The sequence below is a fragment of the Physeter macrocephalus genome, chromosome 18 (genome assembly GCF_002837175.3).
Source record: "Physeter macrocephalus isolate SW-GA chromosome 18, ASM283717v5, whole genome shotgun sequence".
Taxonomy (NCBI): Eukaryota; Metazoa; Chordata; class Mammalia; order Artiodactyla; family Physeteridae; genus Physeter; species Physeter macrocephalus.
In genome coordinates, this window is record NC_041231.1 from 6,033,794 (window position 1) to 6,049,301 (window position 15,508).

Below are 15,508 nucleotides of genomic sequence, written 5' to 3' on the forward strand. Positions count from 1 at the left end.
CTGCATCGGCAGGCGGACGCGCAACCACTGCACCACCAGGGAAGCCCTTTAATTTTATTTTTTTAAAAAATAAATGTATTTATTTTTGGCTGCATTGGGTCTTTGTTTCTGCACGCGGGCTCTCTCTAGTCGCGGTGAGCAGGGGCTACTCTTCGTTGCGGTGAGCAGCCTTCTCACTGTGGTGGCTTCTCTTTTTGCAGAGCACGGGGTCTAGGCACGCGGGCTTCAGCAGTTGTGGCTCACCAGCTCTAGATCACAGGCTCGGTAGTAGTGGCACACGGGCTTAGTTGCTCCGTGGCATGTGCGATCCTCCTGGACCAGGGATCGAATCCGTATCCCCTGCATTGGCAGGCGGATTCTTAACCACTGCGCCACCAGGGAAGCCCCCCATCAGGTGTTTTTAAAAAGTCAAATTGTATTCAGAAGTTGCTTTAGTTTGACAGGTCAGGCGAAGTCAAATATAGAAAGTGAGCGCTGGAATCTATTTGTGGAAACGTTTAGACCTTTCTCAGGCTGGCCCCAGCCGCCCTCTGCAGCCACCTCCCCCCCAGCCCCAGTCTTGAGCTCGGAGGGTCATTCCTGAACAAGCCTCCCCTCTGCACTGTGTTTACGCTCTTCGCTCTGCTTTTAAGCCTCTGCCTCTGGACAACGCGTCCTTCAGGGTCTGGCAGAAACGCCATCTCCTCGAGGTGGTTTGCGTGAATCACTGGCACTGTTCTTGGCAGGGCTGCTCTGCCTCTGCCTGTGGCCCTCCCCATGCTCCTGGGATCATCGAGGGGCAGACGCCCTGCCTCACTCTTGTCTGTGTCTCTTCTGACAGCCGCCGGGCCTGCTCCACGTGATGGATGTTTACAAATGTCAGCTGACTGAACTGACCTTTCTATCCTGCTCTTCCATCAGGGCAAAAGCCTCAAAAATCATCAGAGCTACAGGCCTTGTGAAGAATTTTTTTTTTTTTTGCGGTACGCGGGCCTCTCACTGTTGTGGCCTCTCCCGTTGCGGAGCACAGGCTCCGGACGCGCAGGCTCAGCGGCCATGGCTCACGGGCCTGCGGCATGTGGGATCTTCCCGGACCGGGGCACGAACCCATGTCCCCTGCATCGGCAGGCGGACTCTCAACCACTGCGCCACCAGGGAAGCCCAAGAATTTTTTAAAGCAGGGACTTTTCACTTCCCTGTCCGAGGAGCCAGGTAATAGCAAGTCTCCCCATGCGGCTACAGGTGTTGTTTTCTCCAGCGGACAGCGCTCTGCCCCCGCGCACCACGAGGGGGGGGTTACACAGAGGGTTCCAGTTACTGCAGTAAATACGTGTCAGAGATCAGTCTAGAGGTGAATTACGTTGTGAGATACAAGGACCGTGGTCCTTCATCACGGTTAAGGTTTTGCCTTTTTCTTTCTTTTGATAAAATTCTGGAGACTTCCCTGGTGGCACAGTGGTGAAGATTCCGTGCTCCCAATGCAGGGGGCCCAGGCTGGATCCCTGGTCAGGGAACTAGATCCCACACGCTGCAACTAAGAGTTCGCATGCCACAACTAAGGAGCCCTCCGGCCGCAACTAAGACCCTGTGCAACCAAATAAATAAATATTAAAAAATAAATACATAAAATTCCGAACAGTTTTTTAATAAATATAAGTTTGCCTCAGATTACCCAGGCTGTTCATTAAAATGGCAGATTCCTGGCCCTCACCCTTGGCCAATTCTGGGCTAGTGGATCTGAAGTGGGACCTGGAGATCTGAGCTGTGGGAAGTGTCAGGCGATTCTGGTGGGAATGCCCACAGGACCGCACGTTGAGAAACACCGATACTGTGAGGAAAGGAAGAGGTGACATCATGTTAATGGAGGTTTTATATGCTCAAAATATTGACTAAGCCTATGGTACATAATCGGGCCCTGAGCTGGCTTTTAGGAGAGACCCAGAGATGAATGAGGCAAGGTGTCTTCCCTTGGACAGCTCGTGTGTTCCAGGAAGCTAGGTCAGGCCATTGGTCAGAGCATCCTGTACTCACAGGTCATCAGAGCAGGCTGTTGGGTGCGTCCTGAAGCCATTCCAAGGGCGTTCTGGGCTTAGAGACACACTTCTTAAGCTCAGATTGAACAAGGAAAGAAATGTACTTTTTCAACGGCCCAAGAAGTTCTCCAGGGAATGCCAGCGTCTGCTTTATTCTGAGAAAAGACTTGGATTTGAACTACACTGAATGACTCACCATGTTTTTGCTGTCAGTGTCCATGAAATGTATTTGCAGTTAATCCTATGAAGGATTTTCACCTTGATTATCTGGCACCCTCAGTGGGGAACCCAGAAACAAGTACTCTCAGAGGCCAAAGTTTGCCTGTGGCTCTCAAATCGCAACTTAGCTTTAGTCATTTTCATCACTGACATCCTACAAATTCACAGAGAGTAGACAGTTCCACATTTCATTGTGACAGTTAGTGAGAAATTGCACTCTATTCGATCAAGGTATATAATTACAATGCTGTATTATAATGGTTTCATATTTGTCTTTGATTTCTCAGTAGACTGTGTCTTATGGAAAAAAAAAAACAACACCTTAAACTTGTTATTCTCTAACACGTAGTACGGATATGAAGCGGATAGCCAAAGTATGTTTACAGATTGCTTAAAACTAACTAAAGGGCTTCCCTGGTGGCGCAGTGGTTGAGAGTCCGCCTGCCGACGCAGGGGACACGGGTTCGTGCCCCGGTCCGGGAGGATCCCACATGCCGCGGAGCGGCTGGGCCCGTGAGCCGTGGCCGCTGAGCCTGCGCGTCCGGAGCCTGTGCTCCGCAACGGGAGAGGCCACGACAGTGAGAGGCCCGCGTACCACAAAAAAAAAAAAAAACAAAAACAAAAAAAAAACTAGAAGTTTAAAGCGTTTTTGATGCTGAAATGAGAGAATGTTTGGAAGCTTCTACGGTGTGAAAACCCGATGGACAGAGATGATAATGTTACTGAGAACAGGTGAGAAAATGTCTTAGGAGGATGTTGTCCGGGCCTCTGACTTGTTTATGTTTGCAGAAAAGCTTAAGGGAACACAGCCAAAGCCTTGTGCTACTACACGTTTTATGCTTTGCTTTTATGAAAAGAGGTAAATTGCTAAAAGCCACACCGATAGCAAGAATTTTGTTCAACAAAGCAAATTTTAGGTATGTCTTCATGTAGCCTAGTGTATAGAACCATCTATGTCCATAGCATATTGTGAAAACAGATCATTTTGTTACTTCTGAATCCTTAAGAAAATGTTAAATCTGGAATCGTCAATTCACTACGGCGGGGAATAACGTAATATATGTTTTAAAACGGCGTGAAGACTTGAAATGGAAAAACTTTGATGCTTTTAAGAAGAAGATATCAATTATTTTAAAATCCTGTCATTTTGAGTAAAATGTATTATCTTCAACTACTTTATCCTAATTTATACTTGTGATCATTTTTTTTAATCACTCCCTTACTTTACCTGTTCTTGGGTAAATGTAGAAACGAGCACAAATTATCACTTTCTGTAAATCATTTCATTTACACAAAAGACGAATATACCAAAGACTTATTAAGATCTTTTTTTCTTGGCCGCGCCATGCAGCTTGCGGGATCTTAGTTCCCCGACCAGGGATCAAACCTGGGCCCCGGTAGTGAAAGCACCAGAGTCCTAACCACTGGACCTCCAGGGAAGTCCCAAGACCTTTTTTCTGTAGTAGTTATTCAGCACATACTGTCAAGCCTCCTTTAGAAGAAACTCAGGGAAAAGAAGGATGCATACTTTGCCTTCATACTTTACATCTTGTGTGTCTACACTTGCAAGGTGCGGAATATATTTGATTAATGGTTCTTTGCAGGGTCACTTGAGAGAAGTATTAGTATAAACTTGGCCTGCGTCCTGCTAGGTTATGACCAGCCCAAGTTAAGGGAGGTCAATGATGGTTCAGGCAGGCAGACCTGGGGGAAAAATGAGCCCAACAACAGACACCAGCAATTTCTCTCCATGTCTGGGCTGAGAGTCCTATATCCTTGAGAAGATAATATTTATTATCTGACAGGAAGTGAGTTTTCAGCTGTTTGGACTCAGCGCTTGACACATTCTGGAAAGCTAGTCATCACTTTTTGTTCTGACAAAAGAGTGTAAGAAGAAAAATAAAGTACCCGGGGCGCAGGTGAGGAGCTGGTCCATTCATGCGCTCATTTATTTTTTCTTGACTCTCTGCCCTGGGTGAAAAGCGTGGGGCGTACAGATGTGAATCAGACATTCTTCTGCCCTCCAGTGACTTACAGCCTAATCAAACAGGGAAACGCACATAGAGATAAGTAAGAGCAGCACTATTTATGGGACTCTTAATCTCTGTTCAGAGGGCAGCAGAGGCTCAAGGAGGGAATGGCCGCTTGCAGAGATACGAAGGCTTTCCTAGGCGTGGCTACTGAGCTGAGCCTTGAAAGAGGAGTTTGTCACGCTGGGGAGGAGAGGCCAGTCCAGGCGGAGAGCAGCCTAAGCGAAGGCCTGGAGATGAATAACCTCACTGCTTGCGGAACTGCAGGCAGCTGGGAGAGCCTGGAGCACAGGGTGCTGGGCAAGAGGGGCTGGGGGGCGACGGGAGGGGAAGGAAGGTGAGGACTGGGCAGTGCGGTGGCCGGTCGTCAAAGCCCTGTGCACCTATGGGGGAGGGACAGGCCCGAGACGTCCGAGGGGTCCCGTCGGCAGAACTGGGTGACGAGCAGGCGTGGGGACAGCGTGACATTGGTGTGAGCTTGGGGCATCTGCGCTCAGGCTCCCAACCACGACCCCGGCTCTCCCTCCCCCGCTGTGGGCTCAGCTTTTGGACCTGCAGGACAGGCTGGGGAAGTGGGGCTGGGAAGAAACACGGAAAAGATGGGCCCAGGATTGGAAAGAGCTGACGGGCGAGGCGCACGGAAACCCGAGGCCCAGGGCTGGGCCGGACGGAAGCCCAGGGGTCGTCCGGAATCAGCCACAGATGGGACCGCGATTCTGTAATTGCAGCTGATCTGGCACCCAAGGCTCAGTGCCAGAACTTTCTGGTCAACTATCTACATTTCCTCCTGGAAATGATAAGACATTTCAAGCACTTGAGTTTCCCTCCAGAATCAAGAAGATCCAGGCTCTAACCAGTCTGCCCTTTCAGCTCTTTCATTTGATTTTGCCGGTCGTCTGTTTTGAGGAGCAAACAGAACGGAGATGGATGTTTTCTTAGCAAGAAAAGGCTGGCGAAGGACAGGGAGGGGTTAGTGGGTGAAAAGGGTGCACGCACACGAGAGCGCGCCACCACCCGTGTCCTGTGAGCCCAACACACTTAGGCAGGCCCACGGCGTGACCCAGAAGTTTGTAAAGGGCAGGCGAGCCTACTTTCCACCCTGTCCGGAAGGGCTGTTTTTCTGAAAATACCCGAGAGCCCTGAGAAGGGACAAGAAGCTAGGTCATGTCTTCTAGGGCTTTAGGCTCCAAATCTGGAGCTCCGAAATGAGTGAAGAAGAAAACCGGAGAGCAGACAAGCAGGGTGAGAAGGACATTGTCGCGAGCATTATATTAGCGTGAAGAGACCGTCTTCCACACGTGAGCCAGAGCAGCCCCTCCACCCAGACACAGGGGCAGCCTCACTCCCGGAAGCCCACAGGCTGCAAAATCCTCGTCTGTCTCCTGTGCTGCCACCTGACAGCTCCTACCCCTCTCGAATGTTTGACCCGTGCCTTACTCTGATCCATCATGTCAGCGACACTTTCTCCCCACCTGAAGGCTCAGCTTATTTCTCAGCCCTGCAGCCTCTGATCGGCTCTATCCAACCTCAAAGTAAATATTTAAGAGAGCTTCGCCCCTACAGCCATCAGTCACAGATGCAGCGGACAATTAAACTGAGAGCGAGCAAAGCTAAGACCAGCGGCTTCAGTGAGCCCTGCTTTACTTACACAACGTCCTGGAACACGAAGGAGGCAGAATGACCATCACATGGAGTGCACGGAAAGAACTGAAAGGAAATTCCTATCATAGTACTTGGGAATAGTTTACAGCACATGTCCATCCTCCTCACCCTCCTCCGCCTTTACATAGTTACCTATAAGTTAACCTTTGCAACAACGTATCAAATTGGAATTATTATCCGAAACTTACAGATGAGAAAATTGAGACTTAGAGGAATTATACTGGCCAAAGTTGTCCAGCTATAAGTGGTGACACGGGCATATGAACCACGGTCTGTTTCCAAAAGCCCACATGCTTTTTCCCTGGCCCATGGGAGCCTGCAACAGTGAATATGTTATTAAAGCTCGTTGAGCCATGCAAGCAACTTTGGGAGCTGGTGAGAACCGCTCCAGACTCACCCTCCCCTTTGGGGCGCAGGCTGCCACCTGAAGGCAGGAACGCACGCAGAAGGATGTCAGGAAGCAGCCCCGCTGTGTTCAAGGCCCCGTGGACAGCGAGTCCTAGAGGATGTCAGGGAAGGACCACGCCCCCGCCCTCTGCCAGCGCCCGGCCAGGCTTGGTGTGGGGAGATGGTTCCTCCCACACCCTGCAGAGGGAAAGACTCTATGACCACCAAACACAAAGAGAGCAGGTCTTCATCTTGGTAGAAATAAAAGAGGAGAGAGAGGCATCTTCTTCTAGAATCCACACCCCCCGGCCCCACCGAAAAAAACCTAAAGTATATATTTTGCCCTGGAGGTCCACTGGGGTATGACTTGCAAAGATAACTTCTATTTGCCTATTTTTGAATAAAGGAAAGTCAGGCTCAGAGGTTCCGATGGCATATAAATTAAAGATATGAGGTATCTCACTGAAATTCTAAAGATGTGCTGATCCTACCCCAGGATCAAAAGAGTTCTCTTGCCGTGCTGGTGCTGACTTATTAATAAAGACCCTGCTTTTATTTGGTTATTTATCTAATCAGCATTCACTTTCCGTTTAAGCTCATTAAGTCGCTGGTAATAGAGTGGTGCCGAGAGTGTACTTGGTGGTAGAATTACATCCAAGGGAGACAGAGAGTGTGTTCGGGGCAGACGGTCAGAAACAAAGGCAGAGCCTGCAAGCCCGTGTCACCCGACTGGAGCCTGTGAACTGCCTGACAACCACACAGAAAGGGTACCTATGTAAAAGTTTACTTTTGTAGTGTAAGGGCTGAACGTTATAATTAAATACACTTGGAAACGAAAATGACAGGCACTCTAATTATTTCAACAACCAAGAGAATAATACCCATTCTTTAGACGCTTTATGTTGGGGAAGCTTTCGTAACGGGCTTTTATGTGAACTTCTGATTACGCCCAGGTTGCTGGCTGCTGGGTGTGCCCAGACTGGCTCTGAGAGACTTGTATTTCGTCTGTCTGCCCCCACTGACTGGTCTTCCAAACTGCTCGTAAGATAAACCAGCTGAATAATATCTCTTACGGAGCAGGTGGCTAGATCATCTTGTTCTTACCTGATGGGTGGTGGCCATAGTCACCTGCTACAGATGAATCCTCTTCTTTAGGCCCATCCTGCCCCACGGATAGGAAATTCCACTTTTTGTTGGACTGAGAAGGCTCCAGCCGCCCCAGTGCCACACTGGAAGAGGGCCTGTGAACAACAGAGTGTGCAGTTAACCGAGGCCGGCGTGTCCCCTCCTTGGAAACGCTGCCGCCTAGACTTGGCACGGTAACGGGCTAAATTATTTATCCAGGCGGAAAAGAGGGAAAGCAGCTAAGAGCTTCCTGAGTTTATAGCCTTGATCCCTGGGTTCGTACTGAGGCAGGAAACAGGCCAGGCTCCATAGGCAGAGAGAACAGCAAGGTTCCCTCTGAAGTCCTCTTATGTCTGCATGAGTCCCAACCAGGGTGAAAATAAGCTGTTCCCATCTATCTTCTCGGCTCCACTGAGCACCGTGTCTCAGGCACTGTGAGATATAAGACAGGTGAAAAATGGTCTTTGCCCTCCGTGAGCCTGTAACACATCCACTAGGCCGGAGGAAGCTGAGGAAAAGTTAACTTTCTGGTTCATTCATTCCAGACCCGCACGTGGCAGGCACTGTGCTAGGTCCTGGGAGGCAGTACTGAAGGAAGACAGGAAACCATGTGGTGAGGGACGGAAGGACCAGCCGACCAGCACGATGATGGGAAAGGAATTAAATAACACAAAAGAGGAAATGCCACGCGGTGTCATGTGATTAATCTCTAAGTGACACATTGGGTAAAGGCCATGTGACGAGGGCAGTCTCGGTTCTGGTCTTGGTGTTGCTGTAAACAACAGAGTCAAACCCTCACCCACACCCCACTGCACTGACCCTTCCAGGACCCTCCACGGGAAGCCTAAGGCCAGCACTCTCCCAACTTTGACTGGTCGTGTAGACCAGGTCACCAGATTGGGTCTGCATGGAATGAGGTCACCGATGAGAGGACTGTCTCTCCTTCCAGGGGATTCACCTCCATCCCAGGAGCCACACTTCAGATAAGGAAATATAGCCCTGACACTTAAGACCTTTCATTGTAGTACAAAAAAGGTCACCTACAAACTTGTGCTTCTTATTACAGTGGATTGGAAATTCTTATGCCATTACTTTCCCACGGAGCGTTGTACTTAAAGTCACAATTATGGAAATGATATTTCTGCTACTTGTTACAGTCTCTGGACTTCTGAGTGTAATTTGTATCTTTTTTAAGGTACTTGTCAGGATGTCGCTATCTGTTTATTTGTGTATATGGCCCTTTGCACCCCATTAATTTCTTTTTTTTTAAAGATTTTTTTTGATGTGGACCATTTTTAAAGTCTTTATTGAATTTGTTACAATATTGATTCTGTTTTATGCTTGATTTTTTGGCCACGAGGCATGTGGGATCCTAGCTCCCCGACCAAGGATCGAACCCTCACCCCCCACACTGGAAGGCGAAGTCACAATCACTGGACCGCCAGGGAAGTCCCCACCCCATTAATTTCTTAACAGCAAGAAACATACCTCACTCGTCTTTCTCAGCTCCTCATCAGGAGCACGCTGCCTTGCGTGTAACAGGTAATCAGGGAATATCTGTTGAACGAACTGTGTCACTCAAAAATGGAAGACGCATCACGCATTTGTGTTTGGGGCTTCTCTCTGACCCCCGAACCTGAAATTTACCAAAGATTGGCCCTGCTGTAATGGGGAAAAATCCCTGCCACTGAAGAAAAGAGGGAGAAGGACTTCCCTGGTGGTCCAGTGGTTAGGACTCTGCGCTTCCACTGCAGGGGGCCCGGGTTCGACCCCTGGTCGGGCAACTAAGATCTTGCATGCCGTGTGGAGCGGCCAAAAATAAAAAATAAAATAAAATAAACAAGAAGAGAAGGAGAGACAGGCTGGCAATGATGAGGCTGGAAAGGATGTTTGCCTCTCTAGCCAGGTCTGTGGAATCATAACAAACAGGAAGGCAGATGTCAGAACCGGGTCACGCTCACATTCAAACCAGAAATTCTTCCTCTAAAGGGAGGGTCATTGCGTGAGCCAGTGTTGGATGTTGTAGGTTATAAAGCCGGTGGTGGAATCAGCCTCATGGGTGAGCACAGATAGAACACTATGGATAAAACGAGATTAGCCTTGACTATGGAGTCCACAGTAGACATTACCATTGCTTACAAATTATCTCAGAAGCACCACGCAAGAGGAGCACACCAAGGTCCATGAGCCTGAGATACAGACCTGGCAGAAAGGGGGCACTGCCCAAGGGGACATCTCAGCTCGGGTCACCTCCTTTCTGTGTCACCCTCTGCAGGTGGAATCGGCTGCATAGGTCGAGACAAGGGTCAGGTTCGGAAGTGCCTTGACGTGGTGGAGATCTACAACCCGGACGGGGACTTCTGGCGGGAGGGCCCACCCATGCCCAGCCCCCTGCTCTCACTTCGCACCAATTCTACCAATGCAGGAGCCGTGGACGGGAAGCTGTACGTCTGCGGGGGCTTCCACGGAGCAGGTACTGGTCGAGTTTCAAATGTCTTGTAACCTCCTTTGATGTCGATTTTGACCTCCCTTAACTGACCCAACGAACAATCCTAAGAGCAGGGTGGGCACTGGCAGAAGCAGTGACCCTGGGCGACTCACCAACCTCTGACTTTGGGTTTTCACGCCTACAAAGTGGGGCTACTCCCTCCACGGGCTGTCATAGGAATTAAGTGAGATCTGCTCTGTAATGTGTCTGGCACACAGCAGACACACAATAAACATGAGTTGAACACGACAAGAGGAGACATGGGGGAGGGAAGGCTAATGCCAGATTGTAGGACTAAAGGAGAGATTTAAAAATATGAAGAGGGACTTCCCTGGTGGGGCAGTGATAAGACTCCAAGCTCCCAAGGCAGGGGGCCCGGGTTCAATCCCTGGTCGGGGAACTAGATTCCACATGCTTGCTGCAACTGAGAGTTTGCATGCTGCAACTAAGGAGCCCACATGCTGCAACTAAGGAGCCCGCCTGCCACATCTAAGACCTGGGGTAACCAAAGTAAATAAGCAAATAAATATTTTTTAAAAAATAAACAAACATATGAAGAACACATGGAAATAGGGGAATGACCAGAAATGCGGGAGCTTAGCTCTGCATTTATTGATCTTTACTGAAACCCTGCCCTCGAAAAACTCTCTTACTCCCCACTACTGACATGAGAAATAAATTGCCTGAAAGCCTTTCTAAGATAATACCTAATCTAGGTGTTTCTTTTTTGTTGTTTGTTTGTTTGCGGTACGCGGGCCTCTCACTGCCGTGGCCTCTCCCGTTGCGGAGCACAGGCTCCGGACGCGCAGGCTCGGCGGCCACCGCTCACGGGCCCAGCCGCTCCGCGGCACGTGGGATCTTCCCGGACCGGGGCGCGAACCCGCGTCCCCTGCATCGGCAGGCGGACTCCCAACCGCTGCGCCACCAGGGAAGCCCTCTACGTGTTTCTTACCAAGCTCAGCTTCCACATATGTAATTGCTACCATCATTGCAATCTACAGTACGGATTTATAGTTTTTTAAAGTAACAGGGAGATTTTTATGCTTTATTTTATTTTTAAAAATATTTGCTTATTTATTTTTTTATTTTGGTTGGCTGTGCCGGGTCTTAGTTGTGGCACACGGGATCTTTTAGTCGAGGCATGCGGGCTGTTGGTGGTGGCATGCAGAATCTAGTTCCCCAACCAGGGATTGAACCGGGGCTCCCTGCCCTGGGAGCACGGAGTCTTACCCACTGGACCACCAGGGAAGTCCAGGGAGATTTTTAAATATGCACAAACTTAGTAAGTAACTGTCTCCAAAGTTTGATTAGTTGCATCAGTAAGTAAGGCAGAATGCAGTTACAGTAAAAATGACTAACAGTTTAATCCTAACCTTCCTAATAGAAGTACCAGGCCAGGACATATCCAGGAAAAACATGCCCCAGGAGTACTTACAATTCTGGAAGCATGCCCAATTAAAATAGAGCTGCCCCTGCAGCAAAACCAAGCCTGCTATACACCTCCCTTCATTTTAAAGCACATAATTATATGTAAGTTAAAGAATAACGTTTTCATTAGGAATTAAAAGAGACTTAGGAGGTATATGAACCAAACACAATGAGAGGACCTTATTTGGCTCCTGGTTAAAACAAATCTTCTGGAGAAAGATATTTTTCAGGTAATCTGGGAAATTTGAGTGTGGACTGGAGTATTAGATGATATTAAGGAATGGTTAACTTTGTTAGGTCACAATAATAATGGCACTGTAGTTTTATATGAAAGAGGAAGAAAAAGGAAAAACGTTATGAACGACGAGAGACTGTGTAGAAGTTTTTATGGATGAAAACGATATGCTGTCTGGAACTTGTGTTAATCTACTCCAGCAAATATTTTTTAAAAAGTGAATGGGGATGGGGGGCAAGAATAGATTTTACAACGTTGGTAAAATGTTGATCATTGTGAAAGCTGGATAATGGCTACAGGGGCTTTATTTACTAGATTTTATTTTTTCTTTCCACGCCACTCGGCTTGTGGGATCTTAGTTCCCTGACCAGGGATCGAACCCTGGGCCCTTGGCAGTAAAAGCGTGGAGCCCTAACCACTGGACTGACAGGGAATCCCCTGTTTGTTGGTTTTTGTATTCTTGAAAGTCCCCAGGATAAGAAGCTTCAATTTTTCTTTCTCTATTTGTTCTTCAGAGAACTTTCCAAAACCTTTTTTTTAACGGTTCTAATATATTTTATATTACACATCACATGCTTGCGTAAAGGTAGTAACCTGTCACAGTAGCAAGAAACCTGGCAGGGCAAGGAGATCTTGTAAAGACCCTTGTTGGAGCCCCGTGAGTGAGGAGGCCTTGGAGGAGACAGGAGAGAGCCAAGGTGCTGGACCACTCGCCCCACCCCCCCGCCCCGCCCCGCCAGGGCCCTGCTCTCCATCCCCTGGCTGCAGGCTTTCTCTTGACCAGAAGAGAAGGGCAGAGAATTCAGAGGGCAGCCTCAGGACCTCCAGAGCAGTGGGGGGTAATTAGTGTCTAAGGATCTAGAAGATACTCTCTTTTGTCTTGTTTCCTTGTCTTATCTTCCTTTGTATAATATTGAGTTAGAGAACTGATATCCCCAGTTTTTCAAGAATGTCTGAACTCACACTCTGAGCCAATGTTTTTTCTTGGAACTGTAATGGACTAATAATGCTTCCAGCCAGAGGGAAAGGGATTTACTATGCGAGCTCTCTGAGTCCCTTTTAATTATTTGGTTTTAAGATGGAAGACTGTCCGGGATTAGCTGAGTGAGTTGTCAATGGGGTTTTATGGAAAACAGAAAAATCGTATAACAGCGTGCCCAATACGAATTAGAGATCTCAGCGTCAGACCTAAAAACAGGCACTGAATTTTCTCTCCTTGTGTGACACAAACCTACTCATCCCATTCATTTACTCAAAAAACCACAGTCAAGAAAGTACTCTTTTAATCTGTTTACTTAATTCCATAAAAATGTATTGAAACAAACTGTTTAGAGACACTTGGGCTACAATTTTGAGATGCTCAACAGCTGATGGGAAAGATAGACACCAAAACACATAATAAACAGAGTAACTGGATATTGGTTAAAATAGCAAGTTGAACACCTCCGTTTTCTCCCACGTCCCACGAAAATGACAGTAAATGGAACGAACACAGTCAGACAAAGAGAAGAGGAGAGAGGGCAACAGCAACACAATTTTGGAAGCAGGAAGGCAGATGGATGAGTAACTGCGCAGACATGAGACAGTTCAGTGCTACCCTGGCAACAGGAAAAGGAAGCACAAACCACAGAACGCCAGGGAGTCTTGCGGGTGGACAACAAGCCTGGAAGAGGGAACGAAGGTGGCGCTGGAAACACGAGGACAGCGGAAGGACAGGAAGACCCCAGTCTCCTGCCCGTCCCTCGACGCTGAGATAAAGCCCCTCCTGCACCCCAGCAAAGACCGAAGCTAAGGGTGGGGGTGGGGCGGGCAATCAGTACTAAAAGCAGGGAGCTGAAGAGAACAGCTACATACTGAATCTTGAGATCATCAGCTTTCTTCCTTTTCTGGCTCCCAGACGTGGGCAGCCATATCCTCCAGGCAGGAGACTGGAAGATTCTTCTTTGGGGATCTGACCAGCCCCAAAATCAGGCAAAGCCAAATCACCCCATAGAGAACCTCACAGAAAAGGCTTCCATGGTCTCCCTCTCTTAAAGTTAAGCAAACAGCTGGGGCTCATCAGACCTTTGAGGAAAGCATGTACAGAAAAGACAGAAATCAAAACATAAAAGAAGAAAAGCACCTGGAGGAAACAGGCTGTGCCAGGAGAAGTGTCCTCGGAGAGACGAAAGAAAACTTGTGTCAGCGCAACAGGAAAAGGATACTTAAAAGAATTCTTGGAGGTTAAAAATATGATAGCAGAAATTATATACAAAATAGAAAACCTGGAGTGTAGAGTGGAAGAAACTTCTCAGGCAGAGCAAAAAGCAATTAGATAGAAAATGAGAGAAAGAGAAAGTAAGTCCATGGGGCCCAATGGTTGAATAGGAGTTTCAGTAAAAAAAAAAAAAGAATAGAGAAAATGGAGGGACAAAACATCCATGAAATAAATTAGGAAAATTTCCCAAAACTAAAGTTACCAGTTGAAAGGAAACGCCTCATCCTCATTAGAGTGGAAGAAAACGGACACGAAGGAAAGCACATCCCTGAAACGTCACGAATGCCTGGGACAAATGAGGATCGTGAAAGCTGCCAGACAGAAAGGACTCATCTCGTAGAAAAGTGTCAGGAATCAGAATAGCACCACACTTAGGAAACATGACACCGGAAGCTAGAAGAAAATTAAGCTAATGCCTTCAAAAACCCTGGAGGAAAGTTACCTTCTACCTACACTTCTGTACCTGCTGAACCTCTAAGTGTGGGAGCACGTTTTCAGACATGGCAATGTTCCCAAAATTTATCTCCTGTGCTCCCTTCTGTTAGGTTTTGCTTCACCAAAAACGCACACCTAAGCCAAGTACTAGTGGACAGGGGGCCAGGAGACAGGATTAAACACAGTGGAGGGGAGGATGTTGAGGGGAGATCCAGGGATGACAGCTTGTACAGTGGCCTGAACAGCCAGTTCAGAAGGCAGCTGGTCAAAGGCTCTGGGGGAGGGGACTTCCAGAAGAGAAAATTGATCAAATCTTAATGTTCTGCAAGATTTAGACACTTGGAGAAGAGCAATGAAAACTAACAAAAATAAAACAATTGACTTGAGAGGAAACAAGCAGTTGTGCGGGAAAGGAGAGTGTGTCACCCGGTCATGTGTGAATAGCATTGATAATAATCAAGTCTAATCATGTCAGTGGTAAACACGGAGCCTCAACTGTTCAGGGGAGTGGGGCAGACACGGTGGGGATGTGGAAGAAAGCTGAAACCACATTTTCTACAGTGGAAGTCAGAAGTGCATGGCTTCATCTGAGAAATCAAGAAGTTGCAATAGGGACTTCCCTCATGGTCCAGTGGACGCGGGTTCGATCCCTGGTCAGGGAACTAAGATCCTATGGGCCACGGGGCAACTAAGCCCGCGTGTCACAACTACTGAGCCCAAGCGCCTCAACTACAGAGAAGCCCGCGTGCCACAAACTAAAGTTCCACGTGCCTCAGTGAAGATCCCGTGTGCTGCAACTAAGACCCGACACAGCCAAGAAAATAATAATAATAAAAATAAACAAAATAAATTTTTTTAAAAAGGAGCTGCAAGAGTATAAAATATCTTATTTATAGATGACAGTGTTCAGTGCCAGAAGAATCAGCCAGGTTGAAAGGCAGAAAATGGGGAGGTGGGTAGGAGACAACCATTTTTAAGGCCTGAACCTTGTTAAGCTGTTTGGCTCTTTAAATCGTACGCGTGTATAACTGATAAAACAAAAGCAAATTTGAGGTACATAAATAGAGTACATGTAAGAGAGGAACAACGAGGGGAGTATTAAGGAAAATACTAGCAGGTGAGCCTGCTGGGAGGTAGTCCTCTGTGGGTCTCACGCATCTCTGAGCATCCGGGAGCAGAGACACTGCCTGCCTTTGTTCCGGATGACCCTTTCAAGCGTGTTCGTACAGC

The 15,508-nt window shown here is 47.8% G+C and overlaps 1 protein-coding gene across 8 annotated transcripts in view; it reads left to right on the forward strand.

Annotated features, from left to right (window-relative positions):
• The window catches only part of KBTBD12 (kelch repeat and BTB domain containing 12), a 72,777-nt gene that overhangs the window by 31,900 nt on the left and 25,369 nt on the right, over nt 1-15,508 (forward strand). For 6 of the 8 annotated variants that reach the window (XR_003676677.2, XR_003676678.2, XR_003676676.2 and 3 more), the window contains exon 5: nt 9,711-9,908. Coding sequence is in view for 5 of the 8 variants with exons in the window: in XM_028478424.2 (XP_028334225.1) it covers nt 9,711-9,908 (198 nt within the window). In the remaining 3 variants the exon portion in view is untranslated. Of the gene's footprint in view, nt 1-820; nt 4,562-9,710; nt 9,909-15,508 lie in introns of those variants that run through there. The other 2 variants (XM_028478429.2, XM_028478432.2) reach the window with 1 other exon arrangement.